Raw genomic sequence first — 21,614 nt, forward strand, 5'->3', positions numbered from 1 at the left:
AGCCGCGGAAGCCTTGGTGGAAAAGGCCGCCAAACCTATCGTGAATGAAGGAACCACGGGCGAGCCATCAGCGGACAAGGAGGCTGCAGATGAGCCCACCGCGGGAGATGTTGTTGAACCTACTTCCGAGATAGTCCAAGATTCACCTATCCTCTTGGTTCCAATCCTTGTACTTTTTTGTTTGCTACCTTCAACTTTTCTCTATTGATATTGTACTTATGTGTGAATACTTATGATCCCGTTATTGTCTCGATTTTTGTTTTATGGATACTTTGCTTAATGTGTTTGTATTTACCCTTTTGTTCCTTCATCATTTGAAATCTGCTAGCACTTGAAATTATGAATTGTTTTAGTCTAGTGATTTTCGATACCACTACTCATACTCCTCAATCCCCTCTGATCGTGTAAGTTTGGATAAGTTCTAGCGAGGGTTGATACCCCTGATTAACAGCTTGTTACACACATTCTCATTTTACTCGTATGGTGTTGTTTCATGTTTCTTTACCCCATTAATTTTCCCGGTATAAGATGTCCCCTTTGACTCTAAGTTCCTGAAACCTCTCTACACCTCCCATCTCTCTTTGATTAGCTGTGCAGCCTATTGGGGACAACTCCCTTTGCCCCCATGTGTGATTTGGACCTCTCGTCCGACAAGGGGCTCATCCCACTCCACGGGCTCTATTAGGCCATGAAGCCTGTTGGGGAAACTTATCTTGTCCTATGTTTGATTTGGACCTCGCATCCGTGAAGGGCTCGTTCCCCCTGCTGTCTCTCTCTCCGGACTTTAAGCCCGTCATATAGGCAACTCTTTTTGCCCCAAGTTTGATTCAGACCTCTTGTCCGCGAAGGGCTCGTCCCCCCCCCCCTCTCGCTGTCTCACCTTTAATTTGGAAACCTTTCATTACATGTGATATTCCCTTCTCAAAAGTGTCATTGTAATATATATTTATAAGCAACTTCAATCTCTTGCTCTGGATCTGCATTACATTCAAGTGTAAAGCTTCTTCAACATTCTCACATTCCATGACCTCTCTATTAATTTTCCACCCACTGTTTGTAGCTTGTAGGTGCCAGCTCCTCCTATGGCCACCACTATGTAAGGCCCTTCCCAGTTTGGACCCAGTTTTCCGTCGTTCTCCCTTTTAGTACTAGGAGTCACTCGGCAGAGCACGAATCTCCTATTTGGAATTGTCGTGGCTTGACTCTCTTGTTATACTGTCTCTGCAGGCGTCTGTGATACTCCTCTAACCTGATACAAGCGGAGTCCCTTCTTTCTTCTGCCAAATTCAAATCCCTTGCCAATATGCCCCAGTTCAAACCTTCCTCCACGGCCTTTGTTCGTGTTGTAGATGCCACCATCTCCTACGGGATCACGGCCTTAACACCATAAGCTAGGGAGAAAGGAGTCTCTCTGGTGGTCATCTGAGGCGTGGTTCGGTAGGCCGAAAGGACATGATTCAATTCATAGGCCCATGCCCCCTTCTTATCTTCAAACTTCCTATTGAGGTTGTTCATTATGGTTTTGTTAAAAGATTCAGCTTGTCAGTTACCCTCGGGATTATATGGGGCCGAGAACCCCTGTTTCATCTTGTACGCTTGCAAGAAGTCCTGCACCTTTGATCCTGTGAATTGAGTTCCATTGTCCGTGATGATGGCGTATGGCAGTCCAAATCTACATATGATATTTTCCCATAAGAACTTAATCACCTGCGCCTCCTTCACCTACTGTAAGGGCACAACCTCTATCCATTTGGTGAAAGAATCGGTGACTGCTAGCATGAATCTCCTCTTGCCGCTGGCCATGAGCAGCGGACCTACTATATCCATCGCCCACATGGCGAACGACCATGGACTAGATACGTTATGCAGTGGTTCAGCGGGTGCAAAGATCAGCTGAGAGAATCTCTGACACTTTCCATATTTCTTAGCAAAATCCACCGCGTCTCTTTTCATATCTGACCAAAAGCAACCCTAAGTTAATAACCGGTGTGTTGTGGTTCTTCCCGTTGAATGGCTCCCACAAACTCCCTAATGCAGTTCTGCTAGCACCTTTAGTGCCAACCTCGGCCCAAGACATTTCAACAACGACCCATTGAAGTTCTTTCGATACAACTCTCCCCTTAGCAAAATGTATCTCTGAGAAGTCTGTTCCAACCTTCTTCTTTCTTTCTTATCAGCCACCTCTTTCCCGGACAAAACACACTTGATATGATCCATCCAACCCCCCTCTTCTTCCGTGGTTTGGCATACCTCTGCTGCCTCCTCGGTGCTCGGTTTCTCCAGCCTCCCTACTTTTATTGTCCTTTCCTCAGAGCGGCCAGGGTGTCCGCATGTCTATTCTTACCACATCCTAAGTGTACGAACTTGATCTTTGTAAACTTTGCGGACCTTTTATGTAACACCTCCAGATCTTTGCCATTCATGGGCACCGCGCGGGAAACCCTCCATTTGCTTGACACACCACTAGGTTCGAGTTCGAATACACCGTCAACTCATTTACCCCCAAATCCTCAACCATTCTCAAACCCGCTATCACCGCCTCATACTCTGATTCATTATTAGATGTCGCGAATCCCAACTTCATGGTTTGTTCTATTCTATTGTTATCAGGCGTAAACAATAAAACCCATATTCTGCTGCATGCATCCATTACTGATCCATCTGCGAACACTCTCCATCCATTTCTCTTATCCCATGGGTCTAGAAGGTCCTACTCTATATCTCTTTCAGGCTCCATGACAATCTCTTCCCCCCAAGTGGGATCCTTTGTTGGGAATTCTGCCAGAAATTTTGCCACCACCTGTGCCTTCTCCATGGTCCTGATATGATATTGTATCTCATAAGAACTCAGTCATCGTGGGAAATTTGACCCATATCACATATCATGTTTTTGACAATGCATACACTTCTCGGACAAACGCTTAACATCGTTTAGCATATATGGCTACCAATACCATTGGGTCATTGCTATGTGAGCGAGACTTCACCCTCGGGAGTGGTGTTCACATAGTCCTGAATGAATTTCTTTGAGGCCTAGTAAATCGTTCATTCTGCCCAAACAATGAAGGATAGGATTGAGACTTGTGGTGCTGCGATAGAGTTTTTGGTCATCAGAAATTCCGAAGCATTGGCAGCTGCATGATCGTCGTCGGTAGATACCGAGACATTATCAGTGTCAAGCTCGTTGGAATCATCTGACAGCATAAATGGTTAATCCAGTGTTGTCGTGACAGTGATGACTTGATTTTCCATGGATAAGTATGCGATAGAATCAGGATACCTTACATCATAACGTGGATACTGTACAATACTGATAGATGTAAAATTTCATGCAATTCGTTGAACTAAGTTTAAATAAATGTCCATTCTATCATCGCGAGCCGCATATTATCATTCAAAGTGTTGGCTAGTGATTAACTTAGAATAATTAATCATAACTTAGTCCCCCCACCTGAAGAGTTGTGCATATACTACAAATGACAGTTTCATACTCGACCATATAATGTGAAGCGTCAAAACCCAAATGTAGAGACTAGAGACTTCCCAATTATGTCTTTATTCAGCTTCAAGATGACAAAACCAAGACTGGAGCCAGACTTATTGTGCAAACTATCGGTGTAAATCTAACAATTAGCTGATATATTCGATAAGTATTTCAAGTCATCGCCCCCGGGAGGTAATGACAATTAGCGATCGACGTGTTACTCATCGAGTAATGCGTTCGACATAGGAATATCATCGATAAGAAACTTAGTCATTAGAGAAACCAAAGTTTGTCTTTATGTAACTGTATGAGTGTTAGAGACAATGTTGTAAGTGCTAAAGGAACTTTTCCATTCTGCGACTCGATCCGTAGACATTGCGAAAAAACTTGCGCAGCGGATATTCGATAAATATAAACTTCGACTATTCCTTCTTTGAAATAAGCTTAAGATGTCTGACATTATGAAACAAGGCCAATGCAATTTTCTCAAAGCAAGAATGCCTCCATTTAGCTGATATATATATGAGTCGTACTAACAAATAATATGAGACGACCATCGTCACTATCAAATGACAATAAACAAATATGAATTATATACGCTTTGCTGAGATTCATGAAAAGTAACCATTGCAAAGTCCGTATTTATTGTCTTGAACTCGTGGGTAACCATTATGAACAATGAGAATCTAATCATCACCACTTAAACGATCCCACACACAACTATGTTGTTGGCGTGTGTTACATTGTGGCGTGACAGATACAACACCATTTTTGAGAACTCGTGGATGATGTACGTTGTAAACAACGGGAATCTCATCCTCACCACATAAACGATCCCACACGCTACGATGTTGTTGGCGTGTGTTATGTTGTGGTGCGATAGATGTCACATCATCTTTGAGAAGAATGGTTCATTTCAGACGACGCTTGTAGTAGCTGTTCTATTTCCGATCTGTACACGCTTGAACTTTCGAAGAAGTGCTTCTCGAGGCATTTGACTTATATTATTAGATTGCGGAGACCATATCTTCGTGGAAAAGTAGTAATATCGCGCAACGCTGAAGAGGAGTAAGACAACTTTTTTTTTTTTTTTTTTTTTTTCCGTTGTCACTAGGTTGACCTCGAGCATCATGGTTGGGTTGATCGACAGTAATTGTATCGGGAACTTGAGCTCTTCTAATATTCGTCATAATTTTTACAGAACGTGATCGAAGGTGTTGAATAAGAACCGCAGACGGCGCCAATTATGTTTCGACCAAATATGATCAAAACACTAAGTGGTGACGAAAGAGATGAAGAATGTAGAAAAGTAGTGAAAAAGTGATGGTGATCGAGTGAATGATGAGACTGTACCTTTCGGTTGCCTACGTACCCAAATTATCGATGGGATCAAGTCTCAATAACGTAATTCTGTATGAAAAATAGTTTGGTATTTATATGTGTAGAGTAGAGATTTCTTGTAGCTCAAGTAATCGTAATTGAACATAACTCTTAATTGATAATTCTCTCTTTGATAAGAAACGAATCTGGACATAAATTAATGTACTTAAGTGGCAAGCCATGTAGCTAAGGTTCAGCCTTAGACACATGAGTTAATGGGCCTGTACATTGATCCATGATATTACAAATTAGGCCTTAGCCCTGTCGATTAAACGAATAAAATGGAGACCACTACTAATGGTCGTTTGCCACGTAGGTGGGGGTCGAAACATATATCTCAATTCTTTTTCGGATTTTGCTTTTAAACATTTTCTCTCCCAATAGCTGGAAGGTAGCCCCGACATTCTTCAAACCAAACGACATCTTCGAATAATAATATGTACCGCCTTCCACCACGAAAACCGTCTTCTCTTGATCTAGTCCTTACATCACGACCTGATTGTATCCCATAGATGGATCCATGAACTAAAATATTTTGAATCCCGCTGTTCTATCCACCAACTCATCTACTCGCGGCATGGGGTAACTATTTTTAGGACACTCTAAGTTGATATCTGTAAAATCAACATATACGGACCTTGCCATTCTTCTTCGGTACTGCAACTACGTTAGACAACCAGTCTGTGAACTCTACTTCTCATATTATTCCAGCCCCTTTTAACCTCGCAATCTCCTCTCAAATTCCCTTAGCATACTTCGGCTTAACGCTTCTCATCTTTTGTCTCACAGGCTTAACATATTCCTTCATGTGCAAATGGTGACATGCGAAGTTTGAATCCAATCCAATGATATCCTCAATTACCCAGGCAAATACATCCTTATTTTCTGACAAGAACTGTATCAGCTTACTCTTCCACTCATCAGACAAACTGGACCCTACCGACGTAAACCTCTCTTCCTTTCCCATCCCCAAATTCACTATTTCGATCTCGTCGAGGGTCTTCGGTCCCATCGACGACTCTGCCTCCTCCTCCACAAAGGCATACTGTAATTGATATGCCTGCCTCTTCCTGGGGTTTGATGCCTCTCCTTCTGCCCCTCGGACCAAACTCTTCACCGTACCCTGATGACTATTCTTAGCCGCTACCTCATCTCTGTAGACTTCATACATCCCGATTGTGGTAGGGAATCGAATCACCTAGTAGTATGTTGATGGTACCGCCTTCATCTCGTGGATCCAGCGCCTCCCTAGAATCGCATTGTATTGTGAGTTCGAATCCACCACCATGAATCTGGTGAATACCGTCACCGGACCCGTTGTGTCGAGTAATAAGAGTTCTCTCATGGGCTCCATCATACTCCTATTGAATCCATACAAGTTGGTTCGCGGAGGTCTTAGCTACCTCGAATCCATTCTCATTTCATCCAAAGCCCCTATGAATAATAACTCTACGGCACTACCGCAATCAATTAACACCCTTTTAACCATGTAATTGCCCATCACTACCGTAATGACCAATGCATCTTCGTGGGGGGAATCAACAGCTCTTAAATCCGAGCTGGTGAATACTATCCTATCCCCACCCTTCGCCGACCATGACTTTGGTCGCGGATTGCCTATTGCTTTATTGACCTGCTGGATACTCGTGGTTCTCCTTATCTTTTCTCTATGGGCGTTGTGACTCAAAATCTCCCCGCTAAAAATCACATTAATGGTTCCCAGTATCCTGCCTTGAGCCGGCACTTGCTCCTCGTTCTGGGTACCCCTTACAAACTCTCTCATCATTTCCTTCTCTACCAGCCTCTGAATCAACCATTTTAATGCATAACATTCATTAGTCTCATGATTTTGTACTTGGTGATATGCACAATATGGCTTGTTTGGTATCTTTATCGGTGTGCTCCGCGGTCCTTCATAACACTGAAGATTCTTAATCAAAGGCAAGATCTTACTTAGCGGCCTATTCAGCAGCGTCTTTTCCAGTTCGCGGTATGGCTTTCTCTCCCTATTCTCCCTCCTGATCCCCTCCTTGCCCCTTTCAGGCCAGGACGAGTATCCGCGATACCTACCATTCCCTTTCTCGGACGTCTTCATTTTCCGGTGTTCCCTGCCTTTTTCTAAAGATAATACTGCCTTCCCTGACCTTATGGAATTTTTCTGCATGGTTTCCTCATACCTTATGTACTTCTCCACCCGAAGGTACAACTCATGCAAGGCCACGATCTCATTTTTAGCCACGAACTGATGCACTCCTGTTCCCGGTCTCAGACCTCTTTCAAAAGCTATTACCGCGGTCCTCTCATCTATGTTATCCACCTTCAATGTCTCAGCTTTGAATCTACACATATAGTCCCTAACTGATTTTGTGGATCTTTGTCTAACGTTGAATAAAGCCGTGATGTCCACCACTCGCCTCTTCTGATGTAAGAAATGGTCTATGAATGCCTGTTCCAACTCCTGAAAATTATTTATGCTCCTTGACGACAATCTGTAGTACTAGTCCGACGCCCCCCCCCCCTCCTTTAAGGCTAGTAGGGAACATCATGCACCGCAGCCCGTCATACCAAGCCTCTTGCCAAAGAGACATCTGCTGTTTGAAATGGTGAATGTGATCCGCGTGGTCCCCTTTGCCATCATATCTTTCGAACCGGGGCAGATTGAACCGTTTTCGAACCTCCGAAGCCCATATGGTGTCCGCTAACGGATTACTGTTCAGATCAGCCACCACCTGACTAGCCGTCCTCCTTGAACTTTTGCCTGCTGAAGATTCGCCTCCTGGTCATTGTTTATCATCTCTTGAACTTGCTCCATCGTTAGGCCGGTCACCGGATTTTCAATGAGGTCCGGAGCGTCGTCTTCATTGTCAGACTCCTCGCTCCCTTCCTCTCCTGCTTCTTCCTCTGCCATCTCTCTTTCTCTCCTAAATGCATCATTCTCCTCTCTCAACCTCATGATCTCTCCTTGCATAAGTTGTGTCTCTTCTGCTGCTGACCCCGTTGCTGTCTCCTCTGCTCGATCTCCCCCTTCATCACTAACCACCTCCGCCACACCGCTCCTGCACTACTGCCTTTTTGGGTCTACCCACCCCTCTCTTCACTACTATTGCCATCTTTAAGTTGCTTTGATATGTTTCCCACAGACGGTGCCAAATGTAGTATCACACTTTCCTTACTCTTCTCTCTTTCTCTTCTCAGTCTCTCCTCTCTCTCTCTAATGAGGGTCCTCATTTTTTCCTTCACATCTCTTTCTCTTTGTACCCCTTCTAGCCTTCCTCTTGGATGTCCACCTGTCTCCTCATCCCTCGGTCTCCCTTCTTCCCGTACACCTGCCACATCCACGGTTTAGGTTTCCGCGGCAATGTTCCCCTACTCCTTGATTTCCCCTGTTACTTTGCTTCCCAAACAGCTCACCGCTGACCAAGTCCCCTTACTCTTCTTAGGCCCCTACAGATACTTCAATTGCTGTGAAGACTTCCATTGCATTGATCATGGGAGGTAACTCTGTTCCCTCAGCCGCCGAGATAGTCACATTTGCTGGACCTACAACTGTGACTGGGTAGAAGGTAAGTCTTTCACATGTACCATATACTGGAGAGATTTCTGCATTTTTTCTTGCGTGGCCATCTATTTCAACCTGGACTGTCCTACCGTTTTCTATTGGCCTTGTCAAAATACTTGAGAAGTACAGTACAATGTAGGCAGAGAGTGGCGATGTTGAGGGAAAATCGATTGGAATGTAAATGGAACTTGTTACATTTTTTGTTTCAATGGCATATGACAGCACTTCAAATGGAGGATCAATGTATCTTGACATTCCGTTTGGAGGAAAGGCAGAAGTAACATTATGATAATTAGGAATGCTTCGCGGACTCCAAAATCTATTGTACAGATCATCATCTGGACAATTCAGGTCCCTGAGTAGGAAAATTTGAAGCAATGTAAGATAAACCAATAGATACAAGGCAATGTATGTAATATGTTCGATCTAAATATATATCTCAGCATAAAAAATGTTATCTGAAGACAGCAAGGACTCTGGATTTAACATACCCAAATTGTTTGTCTGAACCAAAACGTATCCGGTGCCGAAGATAGAATGCAGTCTTGTTGTCGGTCATCTCATCATACACATTATAATCCACGTAGATACATTGGAGTGAAGAAATGAAGGGAACCATTCCTTTAATGGATCGAACCAAGCAAACCTTGACTTTTTCCCTCATGGCTGTGTATAATACTTCATGGAAGAATGGTTCTTCACTAGTGTTAGTAACAACTGTTGTCCATAAATTGCCATCAAACTCGATATCAAAAGTCGGAGGCTTCAAAAGACCATCGGTAATTACCATAATAGAATCCAGCTCGAAGAAGGTACATATATTTCAGTGTTACTGGGAACTCGTAGCAATTTCTTTTGCCACTGGGGAAGAAACGTAGAGAATTCATTTGGGAAGGAGACTTGGTCATTGAGAGAAGCTTGTTTTGGCCCTGTCCTTTTTTTATGAAGCCATCGTCCGTTCTCCATAATGCGCTGATGTTCAGTTCCTTCAGTGTTTCGTTTGTTGTACCGTAGTCCACTTGCAACCACTTCAACTGCATAGCTATAACCAATACAACAAAGTATAATATAAAATCTTGAAAGCTAAATCTGCATATGTGAAACGCAGTTTTTCAAAGCGAAAAGATCAATGGAGAACTTCCGACCAAAGTTATTGTTTGGCATACAAGTGTCAAAAATGATGTTGGCAATGATTTACCGTTACTATCAGTAAACGCTCCCTGAATTAAGAGCGACGTCCAAGCAAGCAGTATGACAACCCTCCATTGCTTCATCTATAGGTGTAGGACTGTAAGAGATTTTGTGTTTGTGTGTGTGTGGCCGTGTTTGTGTTCGGATGTAGAATAACATTTCTTCCTTATATTCCTAGCAGACTTCGCGTTAAGAGGGGATAAGAAACTACAAGTGACCTTCACTTTGGACTATTGCCAATATTAATGGAATTTGTGAACACAGCCATATGATTGTTTTTTGCATAGGGGAGCACTAGCTTTGTTAACATTGAAAGGGACAGAATTTTGAATTATGGGCATTTAGGACGGCATGCTGCATATTCCATCGTACATTCGGAATCTTCAAATCTGTGTTATGTGCTTGCGTAAATCAATGTTTGAGATATGGTTATCAATGTTTGAGACCATAGATGGTTATCGATTCTGATATGGTTATGCACTACTTATACGCTTGAGCTGTTACTCTTTACTCATAAAAATTAATAAACATAAAAATAAAACATCTACTTCCTTACTCACTGCGCACAAACAGACCATCTTTACATATCACAAAACTGGTCTGAAGACTGTATGAGTCGTATTCATGACCTAGGAGGTTAGGGGTGACAATGGGACCGGATGCGGTATAGTATGGGGGAACAGGTTGCATGGGATCAGATTCGCAGTATCCTAACTGCTCTGGAACTGCTGCGAGACGTGGAGAGAGGGAGAGCGGAAGCATAACTGCAAGATAACTGCCGCGATATGTGGAGAGAAGGGAGAATGGATGAAAGAAGATCGAGGGACCAGAGGAAAAAGGGGGAGAAGAGAAGAGAGATAAAAGGGGCCAGGTGAGAGAATAGTGAGAGAAAAAGGAGAAGAGAAAAAATACAGAGAGAAGAGTAAGGAAGAGGACAAGTAATCTCATAGGTTGTAATAGTGGAGCATACATTTGGCGTCATCTGTGGGGAACGAAGAAAAAATGGCTACGGTAGTGAAGAGAGGAGTAGGGAGACCTAAGAAAGCAACGGTGAGAGAAACTATCGAGGAAACAGAGAGTACTAAAGAGGAAAGGATAGGAGAGGAAGAAGGGGTAGGAGAGGAAGAAGTATCTAATGTGGCGGCGGACGCTACCAGACTTCTTCAGGAAGAGATAGTTAGGCTACGGACGGAGAATGACGAGTTAAGGAAGGAGAGAGAGGTTACGCAGGGTGAAAGGGGTTGGGGTGATCATCGGAGCAGCGAAGTAGAGGGAGAGAATGAGGAATACCCGCCACAGGAAGCTGAATGAATGGTGGGTATCACCTTGGAGGTAGTATATGCTATGATTGAGAAAGATAGGGAGAGGAATCGCATTGCAGAAAAAGCGAACCAGAGCGCTACGCAGAAGGAGGTTGCAAGCCTCAACAAAAATCCACTGGCAGATTCGATATGGAATTTGGAAGTGCCTAAGAGATTCTCCCTGCCCAGGTTTGAGAGGTATGATGGAAGGGGAGACCCGACGGATCACCTGCACCATTTCCGACAACAGATACCGTTATGGCAGGAGAATAAATATGATGGGCTTCGTTGCATGATGTTCCCCGCTAGTCTAAAGAGGGGAGCCTCAGATTGGTATTACAGGTTGGCTTCGCAGAGCATCAAAAGATTTGAAGAACTGGAGCGCACGTTTGTTGACCACTTCATACACCAGAAAAGAAGGGTGGTTGACATCGCAGCTCTGTTCAACATAAAACAAAGATCGACGGAGTCCTTGAGAGAGTTTCTGTGTAGGTTCAAGGAGGAGACATTGAGGGTGGAGAATTTGGAGGAACATGCCGCAGTCATAGCTTTCCAGCACGGTTTGAAGGCGGGAACTAGAGTTCATGAGTCGGTTTCCAAAATCGAAATCACTTCTCTACACGCTCTGTATCCCAAAGTAGAAAAATACATACGCTACGAGGATATAATGCAGAGAAATTCAAAGGAGCATAAGAGAGCAGGGAAGGCAGTGCAGGTCGTTGACTACGATGACCGCAAGGGAAAAAGTAGAGTAGAGGAAAGAGAGAAAGGAACGTACAGAGGAGAGAGATGAGGTCCGGATAGGACGGGAGACCGCGGCTTGAAGGGAGATTAGAGAGAGGAAACCGTACAGGGAAATCGAGCAGATTCCGCTTAACAAGCCCCTAGAGGAAATCTTTCCATTGATTAAGGGACAACAGTACTTTGAGGGTCCGTGGAGTACGCCAGTGGAGATAGAAGGGAAGCCATTCTGTGCCTATTACAAAATCAGGAATCACGCCACTAATGAATGTTACGCCTTGAAATGGTTGGTGGAGAGAATGATTGAAAAAGGGATGCTCAGGGAGTTTGTCGCAGAGGTTCACCAAGCCGAGAGAGTGCCAGCTACGGCTAGAATTTTAGGTACCATCAATGTCATCTTTAGTGGGGAAACCCTGGGAAGAAATGCACACCGAGAAAAGATGAGAAAGACAGCAAGTTTACAACAAGTGAATGAGGTGGTAAGCATATCGCGGCTGGTGCGCGGAATCGCAAAGGGTGATGAAAGCATAAGGTTCACCCCGAAAGACTTAGAGTCAGTAATTTCTTCGCATGAGGATGCATTGGTGATCACTATAGCGATGAGCAATTATCTGGTAAAGAGGGCGTTGGTAGACTGCGGCAGTTCAATGGACTTGTTGTTTAAGGGGGCAATGGAGAGATGGATATTGGAAAAGATCAGCTACAAGTGCCTCAAACTAATCTTTATGGGTTCAACGGCAACATGACAGAGCCCATAGGGGAATTGATGCTACCGGTTACAGCCGGTCCGACAACGGTGTTCACCAAATTTATGGTGGTGGATTCAAGTTCCCAGTATAATGCCATCCTGGGGAGAAAATGGATCCACAAAATGAAGACCATCCCATCGACATTTTACCAAGTGATCCGCTTTCCTACTAATGGGGGGACATATGAAATAAGGGGGGATCAAGTAGTAGCGCAGAATATCCATCAAGTGACTGTAAAAAGTCTGGTCTGCGGAACAAAAGAAGAGGGGTCATCACACGAAACAGGGTCAGCATAGCAATTACAGGAGATAGCGGAAACAGGGGGGTACGAGCCTCCACTAGGACCGAAAACGTTGGATGAGTTGGAGGTAGTGAACCTTGGGGTGGGAGATGAGGAAAAGTTTACCTCGATTGGAGCTGACTTACCGGAGGAATGGAAATGTAAGTTGGTACAATTTCTAACAGTTAACACTGATATATTTGCATGGGTAATCGAGGACATCACAAGTTTGGATCCAGATTATGCTTGTCATCATTTGCATATGAATGAAGATGCTAAGCCAGTGCGACAAAAGATGAGAAGTATAAGGCCCAAATACACTGAAGGGATCCGCGAAGAGGTTATACGACTAAAGGGGGCATGGATAATAAGGGAAGTGGAATTTACAGAGTGGTTATCTAATTTGGTCGCGGTAACGAAAAAGAACGGCAAGGTTAGAATGTGTGTCGACTTCACAGACATAAACAAAGAATGCCCGAAAGACTGTTACCCAATGCCCCGGGTGGATGAGTTAGTTGATAGAACGGCAGGATACAAGGTGTTCTCCTTCATGGATGCATCGATGGGATACAATCAGGTTGCAATGTTTGGGCCAGATCAGGAGAAAACCACCTTTGTGGTGGAGGGTGGTACTTATTGTTACACCAGGATGCCTTTTGGCTTAAAGAATGCGGGTGCTACCTTTCAGCGGTTGGGAGAAAAGATGTTCGAAGGAAAGATTCAAAAGGGGATAGAAATATATATTGACGGCATGGTGGAAAAAGCATGTCGGAAAAGGAACACTTAGAGGGCCTTCATGAAACTTTTGGCATACTGCGCAAGCATAATCTGAAACTCAATTCGAGAAATGCACATTCGGGGTAACTTCAGGAAAGTTTCTGGGCTACATAGTCACCCACCGCGGAATAGAAGCAAATCCAGATCAGATTCGATCGTTGATTGAGATGCCATCTCCGCAGAATGTGAAGGAAGTACAAAGACTGGCGGGGAGAGTCGCCGCACTTAACAGATTCATTTCCAAATCATCGGACAAATGCCAGCCTCTATAATCGCTTTGCGAGAAAAACTCCCCGATTTCCATTGGACCGCTGAATGCTGAAGTAGCCTTTCAAGAGTTGAAAAGGTACCTTCAAGGTGCACCCTTGCTATCACGGCCTAACAGGAGAAAAGTTGCATTTGTATCCGGGTGTTAGCGAAAGTACGCCGATAAGTTCGGGCCTCGTGGGGATGATCGACAAGATAGAAAAGCCAGTTTACTTTCAAAGCAAAACCCTACTGGAGGCAGAGACCCGGTATAGTAAGATTGAGAAGTATGCTTTGGCGTTGATATTTTCAGCCGTTAAATTGAAGCCTACTTCGAAGCTCATTCTGTGGTGGTAGTAACAAATTTGCCTCTCAGACAAGCGTTGAAGGCCGAGAAATCAAGTAGGATGCTTAAGTGGGCGGTATTACTCAGTTCTTATGAGATTACATATCAAGTCAGAATAGCAGAAAAGGCACAAGCCATGGCGGAGTTTCTGGCCGAATTTCCTGCAGAGGATCCCACTTGGGGAGAAGAAATGGTGAGGGAATCTGAAGGGGAGGTCGGCCGCGATCCATTGGATCCTTGGGATATGCGAAATGGGTGGAGAGTTTTCGTGGATGGCTCTGCTACGGATACAGGAAATGGCATAGGGGTCGTGTTAGTGACTCCGGAGAACAATCGCCTTGAGCTATCCATGAAACTTGAGTTCACTGCATCAAATAATGAGTCTGAATATGAAGCGGTGATAGATGGGTTAGATTTGGCCAGAGATCTAAGGGTCATGAATGAGTTGTATGTTTTCTCAGATTCCAACTTGGTAGTGAGTCAGGTGAATGGAAGGTTTGTGGTTCGTTGTCCCCGGATGGCAAGATACCTAGAGGTCCTACAACGAAAGGCAAGTAAGTTCAAAAAAATATAGTTTGCCCATCTGGGCCGCGGAGAGAATAGACACGCCGATGCTTTGGCTTATGTGGCTGCAGTTCTTCCTAGATCAGAGGGTCGGTCAATTGAAGTAAGAGTGTTAAGCAAGCCAAGTACATCAGATGAGGATGGTATTTGGCTCACTACCGAAGGGGATCAGGGTTAGATAGAACCGATAAAGACTTTCTTGAAGGGAGTAGAGGTAGAGAATAAACAGGATAGGCGAAGGATGGAACAGCTGAGTCAGCGGTACACATTGCTGGAAGGTGACCTATACAGGAGAAACTTCTGCGGCCCATTGCTTAAATGTATAGGTCCGCGGCAGGCTCATGAAGTTCTTGCTGAGGTTCACGAAGGAGATTGCGGGAGTCATTCCGCGGGGCAAACTACAACTCATAGATTGATATCACAAGGGTATTTTTGGCCCCATATGAAAAGAGACGCCACAGAGTACGCCAAGAAATGTGAGAAATGCCAACGATTTGCTTCATTCATACACTCACCAGCTGAGCCATTGCATAATGTGTTCAGCCCCATGGCCATTCGCCATGTGGGGACTGGATATTGTAGGACCTCTACCCATGGCGAACGGAAAAAGGAGATTTATGTTAGCCGCTACTGACTATTATACCAAATGTGTGGAAGGCGTAGCTTTGCAACAAGTTAAAGAAGAGAACGTGAAGAAGTTTTTGTGGGAGAATATCATCTGTAGGTTCGGGCTTCCGCATACTATCATCGCAGACAACGGAACTCAGTTTACAGGGGGAAAGGTGCGAAAGTTTCTTCAGGCATTTAAGGTCAAGCAAGGGTTTTCTGCCCCGTACAACCCTGAAAGAAATGGACAAGTAGAAGCATCTAACAAAATAATAATGGATAATTTAAAGCGAAAGTTGGAAGAGAGGAAGGGTGCATGGGTAGACGAGTTAAGTCATGTGCTATGGGCATATCGAACCACACCGAGAACATCCAATAATGAATCACCGTTTGCAATGGCGTACGGAGTAGAGGCCGTCATTCCAGTAGAAATGATAGAATCCACGACCAGAACGCAGGCTGTGGAAAGTGGACTGAATGAGAAAATATTAGCCGCGGATTTGAATCTTGTTGAAGAGAAAAGAGAGATAGCCCGTATTCGGTTGGAGGAGTACCATCAGACTCTACAGAGACAATATGATAAATGAGTTAAGCCATGGAGTTTCAAAGTGGGTGACTATGTGTTGCAACGAGTTAGTCCAGCCACCAAGAAAGAAAACAATGGGAAGTTGGGGCCAAACTAGGAAGGTCCCTATGTCATCAGTAAGAAGGGTACCTCTGGAACTTATGGATTACAGACTACGACTGGGGAAAAGATAGAGAGGCCGTGGAATGTCAGAATGTTGAAAAAGTTCCATGTCTAGGATCTTTGCTTAGTCTTTTCATATTTGATAGCACACTCTTGTGTTGTTTATTATTATGTTTATGAAATAAACATGCACTTCTTCCAAATCGAATGAGTAGTAGATAATAGAAATCAAACCGGGGGCGAGCATAGTGGCCCCACCAAGCTTCAAAAAGAGCTTCACAACTGTCCGAATCAAAAACCCCGACTAGCTTCACAACCGCTCAAAGAGAGCGGGGCGGAGAGTTCTTCGGACTAAACGTCCGAATCAACATGGGGGCAACCCTTGCTAGTGTCACAGCTATATAAGAGCGGGGGAAGAGCCCTTTGCGGACTGTATGTCCGAATCAAACTGGGGGCAACCCTGACTAGCTTCACAGCTGTTCAAAGAGAGCAGGGGGGAAGGGCCCTTCGCGGACTAAAAGTTCGAAACAACATTGGGGCAACCCTGACTAGTTTCACAGCTATATAAGAGTGGGGGGGAAGAGCCTTTCGCGGACTGTATGTCCGAATCAAACTGGGGGCAACCCTGACTAGCTTCACAGCTGTTCAAAAGAGCAGGGGGGAGGAGCCCTTCACGGACTAAACGTCCGAAACAACATGGGGGCAACCCTGACTAGTTTCACAGCTATATTAGAGCGGGGGGGGGGGAGGAGCCCTTCGCTGACTAAATGTCCGAATCAACATGGGGGCAACCCTTGCTAGTGTCACAGCTAACTAAGGCTGCAAATGAAAGGGCTGCAAACAACTTGGTTAAAATCAAGGTAGCTCCTTCAAAGATTATGAAAAATATATTCAAATTAAAGTTTCATATAGATCAATGGCTTCAATACATAACGAATCAGAAGAAAGGCGAAATCGAAAAGTATGACAGGTGGTAAATTACAGTGCAAATAGAGTACAACGCAAGTTGATTAACACCTACTACGCAAATATAGTGTGTCGATGAAGCATTTGTCCAAACACATACAAAAGATAATTGTTCAACACCGAAATTACAAATCAGAAAGAAATCTGCAAAGAAAGAAATCCGACATGTGTTACTGCTGAGGATCAGTATTCAATTCTTCCTGAGAAATATTTTCCTTTTCACCGACAGCGGTGCTGGTGTCTTCGTTCATTTCCACTGGAGAAGGGTCAACATTAGTAATGGGAGTAGTCACATCAGGGGTAGTGGTCTCAGCAGCCTCAGGATGCGTTGTCGATGATACTAAGGATGGTGTATCCGCTACTGGAGGAGGCGATTGAAGAAGACGGCCTGCAGCGCTAAGCTGAGCGAGTTGTTATTGCAATTCACGAGCAATCTTCTTCGCAGCGAGACTCCGGAATCACTCTATGGCTTCTTTTATGGCCTTGTCTACAGCAGCTTGAGTGGCAAGTTTCTCCGTCTCTTTGAGGCTTTCCAGTTTAGAATTGACCCCTGCTACGTAGTCACGGTGCTTATCCTCAGCCACCTGGAGCTCCCTGTGGGCCTTGACTGCCGCGATCCGCAAATCGTCCCTTTCCTTCTCCAGCTTAGCATACTTTGCTTTCCAGCCATCAAGGCCATGTATCTCCTGCTTCGCCGCCTCCAGATTCTCCACAGTGCTGGTAAGGCCGCGCAACACATAGCCAATGTCTAGACTCAGCTGCAGAGACATATTGGGTATAAGGGTAGTACAAAGGATAATGAGCAAGTAACGTTAATAACACACACCTTTTCCCATCCAGTGTAAATGGAGGCCCTATGGGAAGCGACAGTGCCAGAATCCCCATAGGCTTGATCACGAGGGAGATGAGAGCTAAAAAACAAAGAGGCGGCAACAGCTAGATTTTCCAAAGAAGAGTCTCGCGTAGTAATATCGCGGTCCCTGGCCTTGAACTTGGGATGTCAGACCTCGACCGGGCCTGATGTTAATGGACCAAATTTAAAAGGAATCCCATGCGGGGGCGCGAAAGATATAGCGCATCGCCATGGTTCAGTGCGGTTACTAGTATGAGGATGAGAAGTAGAAGTAGTTTTGGCCTTTTTGGTGGGAGGACTCTTGTTTGAAACTTCGACAGGCGCATCGCCATCAGAGTCGCTGTCCCAAAGCTTGTACTTGTTCACATCCATAGCGGTAGCAGAAAGGGGAGGGGAAGTATGGGCAAAATCGTCTTCCCACTCAGCCACACGAGAGTACGAAGGAGGAATGGTGTCAGCAGTAGTAGTCTTAGCTTTAGCAACAGCGACACGTTGGGCAACAGCTCGTGAATGAGAGATTTTAGTGGTATAGTTGAAGGATTTGTGAGCTGGACGTTTTCTTTTTTGAGGTGGGGATGGCTTGGGCTTTCTTTCTTTGCGGGGCGGCAGGCGATAGAGGGGGCCTTGGTATTTGCCAATGTCTTTTAGAGAAGGGTCAAGTAAGAGAGGAGTGGCTTTTTCCGGATCAATGCCGAGGACTTCACACTGTGCACTCCCAAGTTCGCGAAAGGATTGGAAGATTTCTGAATAAACGCCAGATATCCGTGGATCGCTAATCGGTCTCCAACCTATATCACCAAGAGTAAAGACAAATTACAAACAAGTGAGATATAAATATCAAGGACTTTAAACGGCTTTTACTTACCACTTGTTACTTAAATGGAGATGCCTCGGAGAAAACTTCCAATGGGAGGTCCGCGGATAAAAACTCCCGGACACATACAACGGATAGTGGTGCCACACCTTGTCGGCGGTGATATGAAGAATAAAAGACTTCTTTTGTGGGACGAAAGCGGTAAGGATTGATATCCCACACTCCTAAGTTTAGTGTTTTTCTTTATATAGAAGTGAGCAAGGATATCGCGGAGTTGGATTTTGGGGAGCCGGTCTCATTGTAATAGTTGGCGCGATATATAACACGCCGGTTACCTATGCATTGGCACGGAGGAATGTTGAAATGGTTACAGACCTCGACGTCAAGAAGGGTTAAGGGAAAACGCAGACCAGCCGCTATCTGTCCTACAATAGTGACGAGATAACCGGGGCGCGGTGTTACTAAGTGAGGAAAGTGGGTGACGCCAGACACGTGTTCTAGAATAACGTCACTAGGTATGCCATAAGCGGCTTTAACGACATTTAAGTTGGGTCTGCGGTAGTAGGATGGCGGGGGAGGCAGAGAAGGTTTCCTCCCAGAAGTAGATGGAACAACGATGGGCTCAGTAGAATCAGAAGTTGGGGATTCAGATCAGTCCACGAAGTGATGGCTAGATCTAGGGGTAGAGGATTCAGATCTAGCGGATTTGGTGGCGGAGGATTGGGTGGTGGAGGTAGCCTCCGATTCCGATATAGACATGATGGAACCAGTGCTAAGAGGGGAGTTTACAAAAAGAGAGATATGCAATTCCAGAAAGGAAGAAAGTGATGAAGCAACACCCCCAAAAACGAATAAAACAAATAATGAGAGGAAAGGAAAACAAATAAGAAAGGGGAAGACAAACCTGCGACGAGAGGGAGCCAAGACAGTGGAGGTCGTAGAACACGAACAATGCTGGAGAGCTACCGGAGGGAAGAACAGTGGGAAGAAGGGGGAAAGGGTTGAAGGGAAGGAAGTTGAAAAGATGGTGAGGGTTTGGGGTTTTGGGGGTTTTGAGAGAAGAGAGAGGTTTGAGCGGGATTTGAAGGGGCAGGGGCAAAAAGGTATTAACCGACAAAAGAACCAAGAAAAGGGTGACACGTAGAGTCTCAATTTTCGAAGAGGCAAAGTACGAGGCGCGTGCGCCGTATTTTCAGGTGGCAATACAGAGGAAGCACGTGGAACACGTGCTGGGAGAAAAAAGATAGGGGGACAAAGTGGCAGTGTCAGGAAAGAGAAGTATACCGCGAAAGGTGTATGAGATGAGAAATGTTAGTTCTCGACCCCATAGTTGTTCGCGGACCATCAATAAGACCGTGAGAGGGCATCTGTATGGGTCGTATTCATGACCTAGGAGGTTAGGGGTGACAATGGGACCGGATGCGGTATAGTATGGGGGAACAGGTTGCATGAGATCAGATCCGCGGTATCCTAACTGCTCTGGAACTGCTGCGAGACGTGGAGAGAGGGAGAGCGGAAACATAACTGCAAGATAACTACCGCGATACGTGGAGAGAGAAGGGAGAATGGATGAAAGAAGATCGAAGAACCAGAGGAAAAAGAGGGAGAAGAGAAGAGAGATAAAAGGGGCCAGGAGAGAGAATAGTGAGAGAAAAAGGAGAAGAGAAAAAATACAGATAGAAGAGTAAGGAAGAGGACAAGTAATCTCATAAGTTGTAATAGTGTAGCATACAAAGACCCATAGAGCTTTCATAGTGCAATGAAATGGGTCGGATCTCTGCCCCAATAGCTGATTCGTATACCCGCATGATCATCCAATTTAACATTCAAAAAAGAAAAATGAAAACTGAAAACTGAAAAATGTAAATGCTTTTGCTTGAAAGAAACCTTCCTCACCGTCGAGCTAAATTCACGACAGGCGTACTCGTTCTCGTGCCTCATATCTCGTATGGCATAATATAAGTGCTCTTCTGAATGGCCCCCCTGCCCCGAATTCATGGAAGTGTCTCATATAATTGGGTCTCAGCGATGCCATGTGACATCAACAGAGGTCTCAGCATAGTCATTTTGTTCAACCGTTCTTAAAAGGTTGTGTGCATTTCTTTCATATAAAAAGGGTAATTCCTATTTTGGATCCTGTAAAGCAAGTCATTGGGACAGCTAATCCTTCAGAGCTACATGGCCTCTCTTGGAGGGATACTTTATCAACGAATATCACCTCTCGCGCATCTCTTTTGCTGGACCTTCAACTCTAACTGGGCACAAAATAACTAGACAACACTTTATACCAGATATCCCTGCAACCTTTCTTTCATGGACGCTCCTTCTAGTACCATTTCCAGGCAACATTGCAAGAACTCTCGAGAAGTACAATAAAAGTAGGCAGAGAGTGGCACCATAGAGAAAAAGCCAATTGGAAGGTAGATGTAACTTTGTGACATTATGTGGTTGGGAATCACAAATGCCTGTTCCATTTGAAAAAAAGAAAGGACTAAATATTAAGATAGTTGAGCATGCTTCAAGGACTCCAACTTCGGTTGCATTCATTATCATCAGGACGATTCTGGTCAAACGATGTCTAACATTGCCGAGAATGGCGTCACATATGCCAAAAAAACCCGGTAGAAATGAACTTATGTGAAAACCATCCCCTATCCCTTCAAGGACGCACCAATTTTAGGAATTTAAATGATAGTAAATGCGTACACAAGTCACAACCCACGAATTTTATCCTAAACAATTGCTGCATTTCAGAGTAAAGAAATATAAACATTGCAGTAGTCTGTAGAGATACTCTTAAACTTGATACAGATTCATCATATTATAGGTGAAATGTAAACTACATGACTGCTTGTTGCCATTCGATGCGTCAATCCTATCTCAGGAAAAACGAATCAGTAGCATTACCAAATTTTAATTTAGATACCGAAAGACTGGAATTTAACACGAAAGCTAGGCCGGTCCTGGTCAGCCAATTCCAATCGGTATATGTTACAGGAACTTCGTATTAAATCTTTGCTAGTGAGTTCGTTGACAGGCACATCTCACTGAACCGTTACTTCTACATAA

At 44.5% G+C, this 21,614-nt stretch overlaps 2 protein-coding genes across 2 annotated transcripts; one reads left to right on the top strand and one right to left on the bottom strand.

The window, feature by feature from the left end:
* Positions 1–8,300: 8,300 nt before the first annotated feature.
* LOC147488346 (uncharacterized protein At1g24485-like) lies at positions 8,301–9,213 on the bottom strand. The gene is made up of 2 exons (XM_086574351.1): positions 8,915–9,213; positions 8,301–8,778 (listed from the first exon to the last, which is right to left on the bottom strand). Exons 1-2 carry the CDS (start codon positions 9,211–9,213, stop codon positions 8,301–8,303), a joined length of 777 nt encoding a protein of 258 aa, XP_086430477.1.
* Positions 9,214–10,925: 1,712 nt separating this feature from the next.
* Positions 10,926–11,708, top strand: LOC147488347 (uncharacterized). The gene has a single exon (XM_086574352.1). It carries the CDS (start codon positions 10,926–10,928, stop codon positions 11,706–11,708), a length of 783 nt encoding a protein of 260 aa, XP_086430478.1.
* Positions 11,709–21,614: the final 9,906 nt, after the last annotated feature.

This window comes from Coptis chinensis, chromosome 7, assembly GCF_015680905.1.
Source record: "Coptis chinensis isolate HL-2020 chromosome 7, ASM1568090v1, whole genome shotgun sequence".
In the NCBI taxonomy this organism is placed as follows: Eukaryota; Viridiplantae; Streptophyta; class Magnoliopsida; order Ranunculales; family Ranunculaceae; genus Coptis; species Coptis chinensis.